The 15,767-nt window shown below is 55.3% G+C and overlaps 1 protein-coding gene across 1 annotated transcript in view; it reads left to right on the top strand.

Moving 5' to 3' along the window:
* The window catches only part of GALNT14 (polypeptide N-acetylgalactosaminyltransferase 14), a gene marked incomplete at both ends in the record, with an annotated part of 184,068 nt that overhangs the window by 158,060 nt on the left and 10,241 nt on the right, over window positions 1-15,767 (top strand). The window contains 4 exons of the mRNA XM_079792733.1: window positions 6,767-6,893; window positions 10,646-10,738; window positions 14,321-14,404; window positions 14,852-14,996. Of these exons, the coding sequence (XP_079648859.1) occupies window positions 6,767-6,893; window positions 10,646-10,738; window positions 14,321-14,404; window positions 14,852-14,996 (449 nt within the window). The remainder of the gene's footprint in view (window positions 1-6,766; window positions 6,894-10,645; window positions 10,739-14,320; window positions 14,405-14,851; window positions 14,997-15,767) is intronic.

The raw sequence follows: 15,767 nt of genomic DNA, 5'->3' as shown, positions 1-15,767 counted from the left end.
CCTCCAGAGTGTTTTATGGCACCTTCCTCAGTCACTAAGAGTTATTTCCCGGGAATTTATGGCTGTTGGCTTGACCCACCGCATCTGTTCTCCCAAACTGGGCAGGGCGGGGAGATCCATCAGAAGAGTCTGTCTCCTGCCGCACGGGGGCCAGATGGGAAGCTTGGCAAACAAAGCAGAAAGCCCCAACACCCCCAACCACACTGACGCCCCGTCTTGGACCCAGCCCTGGAACACGAAGGGACCTCCGGTGGGGCTTGGGGTCAGATCTGCGGGCACCGGCCCAGGAGGACTTAACGCCAGGCCCACCCTTGTTGTTCTCAATGGGGATGGGAGTTCCCTCTTTCTGGGCGGAGCCGGCCGAGGTCCTGATGCTCAGAGCCCCTCTCACCACCCTTAGTGACGAGCGCTAGCCTTTCCCCCCAGCCTCGGAGTGGATTCTTTCTGCGACACTTTGACAGCAAGCAGTCGTCGATCCCTGCTCAGATGCTGCCTACGGTGACGCGGCCGCTGCTTCCCAATTCAGCATGTTCCGTTGCTGAGAATTTTTGTGTTGAAGCACTAGAAAATTCTTCTACGCCGCAGCCCGTCTCCCTCTCGCTTTTGTCTGTCGGGGCTCGTGCCCTTTGGAACCTCACAACATGAGTGTGTTCCTTCTTCCACGGGGCAGCCCCATTTGGACTCAGAGAACACGTGATTTTTAATGATGGCACATGGGGTCCCACCCACCAGGACCTTCTCTGTACAGCAATGTTGACACACATCTGCTCAAATCAAATGGCGATCTCCTGTGGTTGCATTATCTGGGGCTGAATCAAAGGGGGAAGCAGGGAGGGGCTTCTGACAGCCTGCACTCCATCACAGAAAGGGCGGTGCAGACAGCTGTCGCAGGGACACGTCGTGGTCTCCCCTCCCAGCATTCCACAGTGCTAACAGCCGGCCGCCAGCACTTGGCTTTCTTTTGCTTAGCGCTGTGTATGCCAGGAAATGCAGTGCTTTTCCCATGGTGGCTCCAGCGTGTGGACGGCGTCAGTGCTGTGGGTGAGGGTAGCCAGGCACCTGAGTACATGAAGGTGGGCATTGGGGAGAGTCCGTGCAGGATGGGGTGGTGAGCAGGGGTCTGAGGGGGTGGGAGGGTGATGAGGCTTCAGCTGCAAGCAGAGATGGTGTTGAGATGTGGAGGAGGCTGCGTGTGAGAGTGAAGCGGGTTCCACGCCAGGGTGTGGCGAGTCCTTGAGGGGAAGGCCCGGTGGGGCGCCAGAGAAGGGAGCAGTTGCTGGGAGGGTGGAGGCCACCAGGGAATTGCTCCAGGGACCAAGTGGATGCTGAGGACCGACCAGGCAGCTCACCAAGTCCCGAGACCTGACCTCCCCCCCACCATCATTCACATCCATTCCCCTCTTCATCCGCAGTACTCCTGAATGTCCCCCACCTCTAGTCTCCCCTCAAAGCCATCCTCCCACACGCCTGTCTAAGTGCTCTCTCCGAGATACAGATCTCAGCCACCCTCCCAGGCCTAGCAGCCACCAACTGTCTGCTTGTTGTCCTAAGGACGAGGCCCACGCTCCTCAGCTGGGCCCCTCCTTGGCCTTGTCCGCCCCTCCTTGGCCTTGTCCACCCCTCCAGCCTTCAGTCCAGAGGCTCTGCCCTGACGTGATCAGACTCCAGCGACCTAGCCCCTTCCCCCCAAGCTGAGGAGCACAGCACTGGGCGCCTACCCCAGGACTTGGACGCCTTCCCTGCCTCCTCTCTCGCCCCCTCCCCACCACCCCTGCTCTGTGCCCCTAGCACCCGGTCTCCTCTTCGCCCTGCCACTGAGCGCTCCCAGGCATTTGTGTTTACTCATCGGTGCCTGCCGCCCTGCCTCCTGCTAAACTTGGAACAAGGCAAGAACATTCATCCAGCTTCTCGTCCTCAAGGCCCGGACAGTGGAATCTGCTCTCTCTGCTCAAAAGCAAGAGACCGGGAAGAGGAATCAGGGCGGGAAGGTCAACCTATGTCACGTCTGTGAGGCTCCATGCAGAACAGGTCCCATTGCATGAAACGGAGCCCACGGAGAAAAAGAACAACAGCGGGTGCAGGTGCTTCCTTTCCAAGGAGGGGGAGCGCTGTGTGTGCCAGGCGTGTTTGCCTCTTTGGCACTGACTGTAGTTCACAGCACAGAATCCATGAGATTCCTGAGAAAGGCTCTGGCCAGGGTGACCTCCCGGGTCCTCAGTGGCACGCTGCCCTTGCCCGCCCATCTCACTTGCATCTGCTGGAAGCAGCCTCAGCTGCCATCAGAAAACCGGCCCCATGCCCTCACTCAGCCTGAGCTCGGTGCCTATTCCCACAAAGTGTTTCCAAGGGGGGCTGAATAGTTTTGATAATTACACCTGCAGTTTAGCATAGGAGCAGGCTTTAGGGCAAGGTGGCTTTTAGCCTTTTCCCCCCAGTTGTTTTGCATTGAAATTGCATGCTTAGACTCCAATTTACATAACACAGGACCATAGCCTATCTCCGTGGTCGGCAAACTGCGGCTCGCGAGCCACATGTGGCTCTTTGGCCCCTTGATTGTGGCTCTTCCACAAAATACCATGGCCTGGGCGAGTCTATTTTGAAGAAGTGGCGTTAGAAGTTTAAGTTTAAAAAATTTGGCTCTCAAAAGAAATTTCAATCGTTGTACTGTTGATATTTGGCTCTGTTGATGAATGAGTTTGCCGACCACTGGCCTATCTACTCACTTCCAGCCGCACCTCATTTTTAGCTTTTTGTCACTGGAAGCTGTTGCTCAGTGAGGTGTGTGTGTGAGTGTGTGTGTGTGTGTGTGTGTGTGTAGGTGGGAGTTGCACATTTAAAAAAAAAAAGAGGAGGCCTTAGCACATATATGAAGGGTGAGCATGGGATTCCTGGATTTAGAATGGGGGGTTTCTAAAGCATAGCAAATACAAAGATAGTGCTGAGGAAAGAGACACGGTGAGGCTTGGAGAGGAGCTACCACCCACCCCCCCGCCCTTAGAATGTAGTCGAGGACATCAGGGTGTCAGGGTGTGTAGGCTTGGCACACACACTGCGTGTATGAACATGGGCTGCAGGATCGGATGGGCCAGGGATTGAGTCCTCTAGTCGTTCCTGGCCGTGTCCTTGGAGCAGGTACTTTGCTTCACTGAGCCTCTTTCCAAGTCTTTAAAGTGGAGGCAGTGGTGGGAGAATGACTTGCCCCAAAAGATACCCACTCCCAACCCCTGTGCAGAAGAAAGAGTGGCTCGGAGCCTTGTTCAAATGGTTAGGAAGACTTCACTCAGGACTCTCACAGCAGGTGCCAAGACTGTCAGTAAGGTAGGGAGATGGGTCAACTCTGAATCCAAGAACAGGAGATAGGGAGGGGGTCGGTGGGTGGAAATTACAAGGGTGGGGGATTCTCTTTCAGCTGGCTCAGCAGGATTCTCGCTACCACTGGGAAATGTAGGCTCAGCGAGGACAGGGGCCAAGGTCAAGGCCCCACGGAGAAGAGGGTTGGCCAAAGCTGGGGCAAGGAGGGCATCGTGTCACCTAGAACCTGGCAGGACTTCACCTCCCACAACAAAAGGGACTGGGCACATGTGATGAAGGCTGCTGACCGTGACGTTGGGAGATGATCCTGGATTATCCAGGGGCCCAGTCTAATCACGTGAGCCCTCAGAAGCAGAGAACGTTCTTCAGTTGGAGGAAGAAGCGATGGAACAGGAGAAGGCAGAGGAGATGTGGGCAGCATGAGAGAGGCTGATTTGGCCACTGCTGGCTTGCAGGAGGAGGGGGAAGCGTGGACGTAGGAGTTCCTGGCCTACAGCCAGCAAGGAAGAGGGACCCTCAGCCCCACACCCGCAAGGAACTAAGCTCTGTGAACAGCCAGGATGAGCTTGGAGGCAGGTTCTTTTTCAGGCCCCCAGACAGGAGCAGGATCCTACACCTTGATTTTTTTATTTCGGCCTTGGGAGGCTCTCCGCAGAGGCCCAAGCACACCCACACACGAGGTGAGCGTAGTAATTTGTTACAGCAGCAATGGGAAGTGATCCCACTGCCAGCTCCCTGGGAAGATTAATTAGAAGCAGGGCCTCCGCTTCCCCTTCAGGCTCCGTGCGAGGAGCAGCGTTTGTTAGAGGAGATGGTGTGGGGCCCGCTGGAATGGTTTATCCCTCCAGCCTTCCTTCCAGCCTCACCCTTCCCAGGCTCGGTGGCTCGAGGGGCGGGAAATGGCCTCGTCTCAGAAGAACCCCTGAGTCTGATGAAAAGTCACCCTTTTCCCCGATTGGAGAGCAGAGTGAAAGCAGGCTGCCCTGTTCCTTATCAGGGCTGCTCGCTAAAGCCCGTGCCCAGGTGCGCGCCCCAGAGGCCGTTGGGATGTTGGGGTGACTAACAAGCTGCCACGGGAGGGAGGCCGGAACAAAACCCAGCCAGAGGTACACGAAGGGGTCATTTTCCTCCCGTGGCCGATGTGTGCAGAACTGAGAGGCTCTGAAGATTTAGGTAAAAGCAGACAGGAAACGAGGAGCAGGAAGAGCGGGTTCGGAGGCGGAGGAGAGGAGGCAGGCTGGGGCGGGGGAGGAGACACTGCATCTGATGGTGTCCAGTGCACCTCGCTGGTGTGGAGCCCGAGCAGAGCTGGGGCTGCGGGATGGAGGCGAGGCCTTCGTGTCGAGCGAAAGTGGGGGTTGGGTGAGGAAGCCGTGTCAGGAAGACCCTCAGAGCCTTGGAGTGAAGAATGAACGCTGGGAGACCAAAGTGGGGAAGGGCCAGGTCAGGTGACAGTACTGTCTCAGGCGGGGACCTGTGCATGGCTGGGGCAGAGGGTGAGATGCAGACTCAGAGGGGGATCAGCAGACTCAGAGAAAAACTCCATGCTGGGCAACATGAACACAGGGAAAGGGGAAGGTTTCAGGGGACGAAGGGGATAGGATTGAGACAAGTTGGAGGTGAGGCCTCACTTTGCAAATGAGGAGGAACATATGTCTCATTTGAATGCATGGGAAGGAAGAGACCATAGCGGAAACGTGTGCGTATTTTGGGGAGAAAGCTGGCACGGGATGTGTAGGTTACATCTCGTAGGCAAGGCCCCCGTCCCTCGTTTTGAGGGATGAGAGTGTTTTCCGTTTTAGGAACGAGAGCAGACCGTGTTTTGAGATCCTGGGAAGGCGTCCATGGCGGCACAGTAGACCTCACACCTGCTCAGGGAAGACATTCGGAGACTAAATTCACGCGTGTGCTGACATAATTCCCTGGACGAGTCCTTCAGCCCCGGGCACACTCTCTGCAAGGTGGGCGGGTGCCGACAGTCAGCTCAGCCCACTCGTTGCTCCTAGTCTCCCGCAGGCGTCAGCTTGGGGCACACGATCCCCACGGTGCCCCCGCCAAATGCCAGATCACTATGCACCGGGGACCTTGATGGAGAGTAAAAGTCTCAAACGTTGATCCATGAATTTCAAATCCCTCCCGTGAGGAGGAGGGAGTTGGACGTGGGCAGAGGGGGCGATGCCATCAGGGTCCGTGTGCTAAAGACACTGGCTTCCTAACTGCCGCCGACCCTCCCACCGCACTTAGTTTTCAGTTATTCTCGAGATTTCATTTCATGTCGACAGCGACCCTGTGGAGTATTTTTATGATCGTTGCTTGACACAGTAGGAGACCCAGCCTCAGCCGGGGCAAGCAGGTTCCCCACTGACGCGGCTGCTGACCCCAAAGCCACGCCCTTCCCTTCCCTTCCCTTCCCTCCCCTCCCCTCCCCTCCCCTCCCCTCCCCTCCCCTCCCCTCCCCTTCCCGTTCCCCACCCCATGTTCTTGCCATTATTCAACCTTGAGAAGTCCTTTCTTCATCCTAATAATGTGCACATTGTCCCTGATTGAGGGAAACCCTGGCTCCCTGGGAATGTGCGGTAGCCCATCCGGCAGCACTTGGGGCAGCACCTGGGCGGGTGGGGAGAAGGTGGCAAGGTAGGAAGTCTTGTCTGCAAACCAGTAGCTTTTCCAGGGAGACACAGCAGGGGGCAGTAGGGGACAGACAGGTAAAGGGCGGCTGAGGACTGTGAGTGAGAAAGCAGATGAGGATCAGGATAAAGAAGAGGTCCAGGCACCTGCTTGGGTAGTTGGAACAAAGGGAGACAGAGAGCCGGAACGGGGGAGAGGGGGGGAGCGAAGAGAACTGCACTGTGGGTGTGGGAGGTGCCTGCTGGAATGGGCCGGTCCTCTCTCTTGCACCCCAGGCCGTGCGGTTTGCTGGCCTGTGGAAGTGCGGGAACCCCTAACTCTGGGACAGCCACTTCTATCTGGATCTTGACTGTCAGCAAATTCTCCCATTTTCTCCAATGGAAATTCTTTCTCCTTGGCCCTGGTTCTAGCCCTCTGGGGTCCTGTGAGGGAGTTCAATGTCTTCCACACTGAAACCTTCCACGTGTCCAAAAGCAGCGCTCTCCTGGCCACAAGGCTTCTGTTCTCCAGACTAAGGCCTCGCAGCCCGCCCTGCACATGCTCCCGGGCTGATTGAGATACATGCTCCTCCTCCACGCAGGCCACCGTCCCCAGTTAGCGCACACCACTCTCCCAGGTGTGGGTTATTAGCATCCCCACTTGTGGATGGGGAATCAGATTGCCCAGCCCGTGGAGCGCACGGCTGTTAGTCCGCACCCTCGGCGGGGTGCAGCGGGCCCTCGCCACCTCCTCGGACCTGGCGTTGCCTGGTGCCTCCAAGCTGCCTTCCTGTGCCCGCCCACCCCCTCGAGGCAGAGCTGTGACGGGAGGCATGGCTGTCTTGCAGAAATGTCCTTCCGAGTGTGGATGTGTGGGGGCAGCCTGGAGATCGTCCCCTGCAGCCGAGTGGGCCACGTCTTCCGGAAGAAGCACCCATACGTCTTCCCGGACGGAAACGCCAACACGTATATAAAGTAAGTGCGCGTCCCGGGGCTACAACGGGGCTGCAGCGGCCCAGGGCTTTCCTGGCGATGGGCTGTGGCTGTCCCGGGTTGCCTGAGTGTTCTGGGTGGTCAGGAGCCACAAGGCTCACCCTCCAGGCCTCTTCCTATGTAGGGGGGTCAGGGCTGCCCTAGCGTTCGGCAGGGACCCCCAGGCTGTCAAGACCCCATCTGTGGCCTTGGGGGCTTTAAGTCATTGGGCTCAAGGTTCTGGGTATTTTGTGTTGTTTGGGGTCAGGGAAGGGCCGCGGTTTGGGCCCCTGAGTTCTAGAAGGCCTGCTGAGTCACCAGGGAAGATTCGGGAATGGCGAGGCACAGGGGATTCAAGGCCCATGCCTGCTCTGTGGCTGGCCCTGGGCTCCTCTCCTAGGGCAGTGGTCGGCAAACTGCGGCTGGAAAGCCGAGGTTTGCCGCGCTATTGACTAATGAGTTTGCCGACCACTGCCTTAAGGAAAAACACTTAAAAAACATTTTAATAATGTACTAATGTCTTTAACCTTAAGTCAAAACTTCTGGGTAAGGGTAATGCCTTACAGCAGTGGCCGGCAAATTCATTAGTCAAACTCGCGAGCCGCAGTTTGCCGACCACTGTCCTAGGGTGCCCTCATCTCCTGGCCGGGAAGGACTCGGTGACCCAGGGGTGTCCACGTGCCTTTTTCTGCTCTCCCTGCATACATCCTTTTCTGCTTGATTTCTTCTCTTTCAACCTTTCTCCTCCTTTAAATCAAAAATCGATGTATTCCTGCTTCCTGTTTTTCATTTTTTTCTCTAGCACCTTCTCTCCCTTTCAATAAATCCTCTTTTCTTTACTCATTTTCTCACCTATTTATTCCCTTTTTTCCTTTGATTTGGCCCATTTGGGGGAGGGAGGACTAAGCACCTCATTCGGTGTTTTTCTTCCTCTGGGGTGTCACTTTCCTCCTCTGCATACTTCCATGCTCGGTTTTTCACATACATGAACAGGTCTGGGTCACGTTCTGACACGGCAGGCTCGGAGGAGGTGTAGGTTTGAGTCAAGGGAAACTTAACACCTTTTCGAAATGTGGTGGGCAAGGCTGGGCAATGAGAAACCCTGCAGGCAGGAGCAGCGGGGAACCAAGGTGGGGCGGCCTCAGCTCTCGGGTGTTCCAAAGGGAAGGATGAGCTGGGGACATAGGAAAGCCCTGTGGCTGTGATGTAGAATGGGGCCAGCTTGGGAATGAGAGACAGAGCCGTGGGCTCAAGAACATCCATTGCCCTTGAGCCTGGACCCTGGCCAGTGGCACCCAGTATTGTATGCCACCAGTGGGTCATTCAGGGGTTAGAGAAATGAGGTACAGTGTCTCCTGAGCAGCTTCCAGTTTGCTGATGGTTCGGCCAGTGGAAGTCAGCAAGACAAGAACTGCCTTCCGAGCCCCAAGAACTGGGCTGCGTGAGCATCACTCCTTTCAGGCCCATCAGCCTGAATGGAAGGGCTCGCCACGGCCCTCTGTCGAATGCCTCTGCTCCAAATAGAACCAGAAATCGGGAGGAGCACCCCGTCTTTAGTGAGCCCCAAGTTCACTGCCCAGGGCCTCAGCAGGGGCTGCTCCCCCCAGTGCCCCTGGCATCCGGTTGTTTTCTGATGAGATGTTTCCGGACTCTGGGCTTCTTCCCGGTGTCCCTGCCTCTTTGACCGCGGAATGATGACATTCTCAGTGCCTCTCTCCCTCTCTGTCTTCTTTCTGTGTCCTTCGGGGTCAGACTCAGAGCAAATACCTGATTTTAAAAATAACCTAAGCGTGCTCTAGCAAAATGTCTGAGATGGCTTGATTACTTAATTCTTTACACCTGCAAGCAGTGAGTTGCTTGGACAACAGGGAGACCTTGGCGAGCTGGGTTCTCCCACACCCTGTGCAAAGGGGGAGCACCTGGAGCAGGACCAGGGACGGCCGGGGCAAGGTGGCCAGCACGGCCCTGCTCTTTCCTCCTGGCTACTGGTGCCATGTGGATGTGCCGGGCTGTCCTGGCTCTTTTCTTCCTGTGGTTTCTTTTTTGAGAGTCACAGAAGTTCAGTTTCTGGGTAATTTTCGGCTCCATATCTTTTGGGGAAGAGTTTGTCATTACTACAAATACCTGATGTCTTGGGGTGAAGGTACCATTGGAGACTGGGTGGGACGTGGCTGGGCTCAGCACCCTGGGAACAGTAGAGTTACTGGATCATGGTGGCCCCTGCCTGGGTGATGCTGCCAACTTGCTCACATGTGTGCATTTAAAATTTTATATATATATCCATCCTATCCAATAAAAGAGAAACATGCAAATTGACCATACCTCCACCATGCCCACAAGCCATGCCCACCAGCCAATCAGGAGTGAGTATGCAAATTAACCCAACCAAGATGGCAGCAGCCATGGAGCTGGAGCAAGCAGGAGTCTTGAATTGCCCCCAGCAATGGAGGAAGCCAAGCTTCCCGCCCACTCTGGCTGGCCCTGGCCTCCGCTCAAGGAGGCGCTGAAAAAAAAAACACAAAAAAGGAGGGGCTGTGAGCTTGGGTGACCGGGGGCTGTGGCCAGCCTGCAAACATCCCTCAGCCCCCTCACCCAGGCTGGCCAGGAATCCCAACGGGACCCCCACCCTGATCCGGGATACCCTTCAGGACAAACCAGCCGGCCCCCACCTGTGCACCAGGCCTCTATCTATACTAATAAAAGGGTAATATGCTAATTAGACTGGGAGACCTTCCAGGAGACCTTCCGGGCATTCCTCTGGACAAAGCCAGGGTCGCGGGGCCGAGGTAGAGGTGGTTAGAGGCCAAGAGGGGAGGGAAGTTGTGGGTGATCAGGCCAGGATGGAATGGCAGTTGTGGGTGATCAGGCTGGTGGGGGGTGGGCCATTGGGGGTAAGCAGACCAGCAGGGGGGCCAGTTGGGGGTGAGCAGGCTGTCAGTGGGGGTCAGTTGGAGGTGATCAGGACAGCAGGGGGTGCAGTTTGGATTGAGCAGGCCAGCAGGGGGGCAGTTGGGGGTGAGCAGGCCAGTGGGGAGGGGAGGTGGGGGCGAGCAGGCCAGCAGGGGAAGCAGTTGGGAGCGAGCACAATGGCACGGGGAGCAGTTGGGGGTGATCAGGCTGGTGGGGGGGCATTTGGGGATGAGCAGGCCGGCGGCGGGGGGCAGTTGGGGGTGAGCAGGCCAGCAGGCAGAGTGGTTAGGGGCAATCAGGCAGGCAGACAGGCAGGTGAGTGGTTAGGAGCCAGCAGTCCCGAATTGTGAGAGGGATGTCTGACTGCCAGTTTAGGCCTGATCCCTGTAAACCGGCAGTAGGACATCCTTCAAGGGGTCCCAGATTGGAGAGGGTGCAGACCGGGCTGAGGAACACCACCCCCACCCCTGCATGAATTTCATGCACCAGGCCACTAGTATGTGTGTATATATATATATATATACACACACACATATATGTGTGTGTGTGTGTGTGTGTGTGTGTGTGTGTGTGTGTGTGTGTCGAGAGGAAGGGAAAAGAGAGAGAGAGAGAAACATCAATGACAAGAGAGAATCATTGATCAGCTGCCTCCTGCATGCCCCACACTGGGGATCGAGCCCACAACCCGGGCATGTGCCCAGATTGGGAACAGAACCATGACTCCCTGGTTCATAGGTTGATGCTCAACCACTGAGCCATGCCGGCTGGGCCATGTGTGTGTTTTAACTGGATACGTCCCAGGTCCTCTCAGGTAGCACCTCCCTGACACCCCCTGTCCTTCCCAGGAACACCAAACGGACAGCTGAAGTGTGGATGGATGAATACAAGCAGTACTTTTATGCTGCCCGGCCGTTTGCCCTGGAGAGGCCCTTCGGAGAGTAAGTGTCCCTCCGGTTGACTTGTGCCGAGTCAAGAAGAGCCCCAGCTCACGGGCCCGAGGCGAGCGGGTGCTGACAGGCCTTCGCTTAGCTGGTCAGCCGCTAAGCCCGTCCGGCCCCAGGCTGCGGGGCTCTCCTTTCACAGCCTCTGGCTCCTGCCGGGTTCTGGGCGTGTAGGGCTCAGGCAGCGCCTGTGGAATGACTGTCTGGCAACCCTGACCACCAGCTCCGTGGGTGGGCTCTCCTTGTACAGTGGACTGATATTTCCAGGTTTGTACGGGAAGGTAGGATGTGGGACTAAACTGCCTCAGCACCTCCAGGTCAGAGTGCCCGCCTCCTGGTTCTTTGTCACTCAAGCCCAACTCCTCCTCCTTCCTGGTGCTGCTGACATGACACTCTGTAGCATCAGTCTCAGGAGGCCCTCGGTATGCCTACTGGTCCCCATCTTTCCTGGCCAGCGTTCTCCCTCCAGATCCATTTGAATCTTCTCCGTTCTCCCCAGCCGCCGAGTCCACACTCTCCTGTCAATCACAGTAGACGACACCTTCTCTTTTGTAGATGAGATAGATGGTATCAACTTCCCAAGACACACCAACCTATCAACTTCACTGTATCTGCACCATCCTTCTCTCTCTCTTTCCTCTCCAAGGACAAGGTGTGCCTCCTGCGGTGACGGGCCAGCCCTCCACCTACACTCCAGACGCACCTTTCATTCCTGCATTCATTTATAAATCAACATTTATCGAGTTCCCACGGCCTAGATTCATCTCCGCCTGCCTCCTGGCTCAGAGCTTATCAAACTTTAATGTGCACACAGACCTCACGGGGATCTTGTTGAAATGTGCATGATGGTTCAGTGGGGCTGCATTTCTGATAAGCTCCCAGGTGGCCCCGTGTGGCTGGTCAGAGGACCTCAACTCAGGAGCGAGGTTCTAGGGCGATGGTTTCCAAAATAGCCCCCACATTGCAATCCCCGGGGGAGCTTCAAAACCTACTGATGCCTCTTCTCCACTCACAGAGAGTTGATTTAGTCTGGGGTGTGGCCTGGGCTGTGGAATATTTTAAAGGCCCCCCTTCCCTCCTGGTGATTCTAACGTGCAGACTGTGCCAGAACCACTGCTCTAGGGGACTTTGCCCTCCATGTGTCTCCTCTCTCACCTCTTCTCTACTGCCTGGTTCCCGTCAGCATTTGAATTTATTCAGCGTTTTACATCTTCAAAATGAAAAGAAAAGGAAGCCCAGCCAGTGTGGCTTAGTGGTTGGTTGACCATCCACCAGGAAGTCACGGTTTGACTCCCAGTCAGGGCACATGCCTGGGTTGCGGGCTTGATCCCCAGTAGGGGGCGTGCAGGAGGCAGCCAATCAATGATTCTTTCTCATCATTGATGCTTCCATCTCTTTCTCCCTCTCCCTTCCTCTCTGAAATCAATAAAAAAAATATTTTTTTAAAAAAAGAAAAGGAACAAAGAAAACTATAAAAACCCTCCTTCAATCCAACTTTGCTCCTTCACAGCCAAGCTTTGCCAAACAGCTGCCTGCATTCGCTGTCCACTGCACCCCCTCTGTGATCCGAGGCCTTGCCCCTCCCCATCCTCTTGCTTGCTCCCACCTGGCTCACCCATGACTCCCTTGGACCCCATACCATCTCTGTATTATCCCATTAGTTTGAGTCTCCTCCACCCCACCCCACTCTCAGCCCAGTGCACCGCTGATCTCTGGGTTTCTATAACTACCGTCTTGGCTTTTGTCCTGCTGCTCGGGCTCCACCTTTTCCGTCTCGTTTGCAGCCTCAGTTTTCTCTTGTCACCCTTATATGTTGGTCTTCCCTGAGAATCTGTCATAAGCCTTACTGCACATTCTCTCTGGCGTCAGCCACCACATCTATACTGCTGCTGCTCACGTCTGGCCCTAAGCCCGGACCTCTCCTCTGCGCTCCAGTCCCTTACACCCAAGTCTCAACGGGACACCTCCGCCTGGATGTCTTCCAGGCTCCTCCAACTCAAGTTCCAACTGCACTCATCCACTTTGGGCCTAAACTTGCTCCTCATCCCATAATCCCCATCTCAGTGAACGCTCTTCTTTACATCCTGTTGCCCAAGTCTGAAATCTGGGTGTCAGCCTCCACTCCTCCCTCTCCCCTCACATCCAAGCAGTCGCCAGGTCGTGATAACACTGCCTCATTCGTACACTGAGCACCCAGGTCCCTGCTAAACATGAAACATTCAGCACTTAAAAAAAAAAACCCACAAAAACAGCCATTCCTGTCCCCATTGCTTAGAGCCTGGTGAGGAAATGTGGTTAGTGCTATGTAAGAAGTCCCGGTGCCAAGAGAGTGGTCTTAGGTGGCAGCAGCCATAGCTGGGACAGAGCAGGGCCAGTCTGTATGGATGCCCGGGAGGGACAAGGTGGAGATGTCCCTTTGACACTTGGATGTAAGAGACTGGTGCAGATGGAGCGAACTGGAGGGACTTGAACCTGTCACTGCTCTCCATTCCCAGGCCCTACTTTTATACCCGAAATCGTGATCAGCACCCGGGCTTCTGCAACTGCCTCCTAACTGCTCTCCCTGCCTCCAGCTTTGCCCCATCAGGCCCATTCGCCATCAGTAGGACGCTCTTAAAGTACAAACATCACGTCATGCTCTGCTCAGAACCCATCAGTTGCATCATTGCCCTTAAAGTCCCACCCACCTCCTCCACAGAGCCTCGCCTCACAAGACACGATATGGTCTATGTCTTCATCTCTCATCCCACTCATTCCCCCTCTTCCATCCCCCCTCACATACATTTGCATACACACATATGCTCACCTCCTACAGAGCTGCTCCTGCCCACAGAACTAGCGCACTTCTTTTACATGCATTACTCTCTCTGCTAGTCCCCTGCCTCCACGAGGGCTCCTGCCTCACCCTCTTTCTGGTTTGTCTAGGTAACATCCAATTTTCCTTCGGTGTCACCATGTTGACCACCGCTGACCTGAAAGCAGGGGCACACTCTTGAGTTTCTCCCGCAGTCTCTGCCTGCTCACCCACGTCCACATCGGGTGGGGATCACTCATTTCATTACCTTTCTCTCATGCTCAAAAGCTCATCATTATATCCCACATTGGACACAATGCCTAGCACATAGGAGGTACTCAAGAAATACTTGGTGAACAAATACATGACAAGGCCCCAGAACCAGCCAAAGAAGAGGATTCTTTGAGGCTGGAGTGGTCGGGGGTGGTACTTCCACTGCAGAATCCTAAGAGGGATTTGTGAGTAACTAGACTCAGAGTTACGATGGTGAATTATTACAACGCGCCGAATGTTCTTGTAGCCTTGCTTTTAATGAAAAGTCAAAACACCCCCAAAATCCATTTTCAAGTTGAAGTACAAGTCCTTGGTGTCATTACTGCACCATGGTGAGCTATTACTCAGTGTTTCCATAGCTCTGTCTGGAGCTCTAGAAATCTCTCTCAGTTCATTTTTCCAGTGCCCCCCAGAGCGATGTGGGCGCCGAGCGTGGGCACGGGGTGTGCCATGTGCCTCCCAGCCCAGCACCTGTCTCTGACACAGCCGTGTTTTATCCTCTCTGCCCCCAGCATTGAGAGCAGATTGGACCTGAGGAGGAATCTGCGGTGCCAGAGCTTCAAGTGGTACCTGGAGAATGTCTACCCAGAACTCAGGTATCTGCCCTACTGTGTGAGCCTTTGTGGCTGCAAGGAGAGGCCCTCGCTGATTTGGTCTGGATAAGAGACAGCCTGTGGCCAGTGGGGTGTATATAGAGAAGTCCAATGAGCTCCCCTTTATCGTGAAAACCAGCAGAGGAGTGATACTAACCAGTAGCATGAGGGATCGAGGGTGGCGAGGAATAGTGTTTCTCCACGGCTGGGGTCTGAGCCCCGGGTGTGACTTGAGGATGTAGAATTCGCAGGCTGGCTCCATTCCAGCTCCATCTGACCTTTGGCTCCGGGGTTTTTCCTGGCTGCCTTGTTCCTCGGGGCAACCTCTTCCCCAGCTGAGTCCAGGGCGAAATGCCCTGCCAATCTCTAAACACTGCCCCCACCTCTTCAGCTGCTAGAGGTCAAGTCCCAAGAGCAGCGGATTCTCACCTCTCCTTGGCTTTCCTCTAGAGTCCCCAAGGATTCCTCCATCCAGAAGGGCAATATCCGACAGCGGCAGAAGTGCCTGGAGTCTCAAAGGCAGAAAAACCAGGAGATCTCCAACCTCAAGTTGAGGCCCTGTGTCAAGATCAAAGGCGAGGATGCAAAGTCCCAGGTAGGTAACTGGCTGGGGATTCGAGAACGTGTGCCTCTGTTGCCTGCTTTTATGTGACACCAGGTGCCCAGTTATACCCAGAGCCCAGCAGCGGAGCAGAAGTGTGGCTCCCCCTCACTCTGGGGCTGGGTTCACTCCGCCGGGTTCCATGGAATTTCTATGAAAGAGGCCTTACCAGGCAGCATCGTGCCTGTAGGAAATTGCCATTCAGTGAGCAGTTGAATGAGTATGTCATTGGTGCCCAGCCTGCTAGCAGTAAATGCGGGCTGGGTCAGGCAGGGTGGGTGGGACAGCTACTCGGGAATAAGAAATGCAAACAGAAAAGCATGACACTGGGTGGGACTGCTCCAGCCTGGAGTGCCTGCTCTGCAAATCACTGCTCCAGGAGGTGACGTCAGCTTTGCTAAAGCAATTACCATTCTCTGCCACGCCCGCCTCTGAGCGGGGCCTTGTTCATCCCCATCCTGCCCTCACCAGGCCTGGGGCGCTGCCCGCTGCTTCCCCCAGGTCTGGAGGAACCACATCACCCCTTATCAGAAAGGTTTCCTGGTGCCTTGGTGATTCATCAACATAGCACCTCTGTGTCCTGTGGGCCAGTGTACTCCCCTTGATGCTAGAACGGCTCTTTTAAAGGTCACTGACAAATACATGGCCCACTTCAACCTCTGAACCATTTGCCTGCTGGACGCATTAAAGTACACCCATCTCGCAAATGTCCCTGCTGGCTCTGAGGGCTCTCCCACACTTCCATTCTCCCTGTCTCTGTTTTCT

Source organism: Cnephaeus nilssonii (assembly GCF_951640355.1).
Source record: "Cnephaeus nilssonii genome assembly, chromosome: 15".
In the NCBI taxonomy this organism is placed as follows: Eukaryota; Metazoa; Chordata; class Mammalia; order Chiroptera; family Vespertilionidae; genus Cnephaeus; species Cnephaeus nilssonii.
Note: the sequence above shows the minus strand (reverse complement) of the source record. Positions and strands in the feature narration are given on the sequence as shown.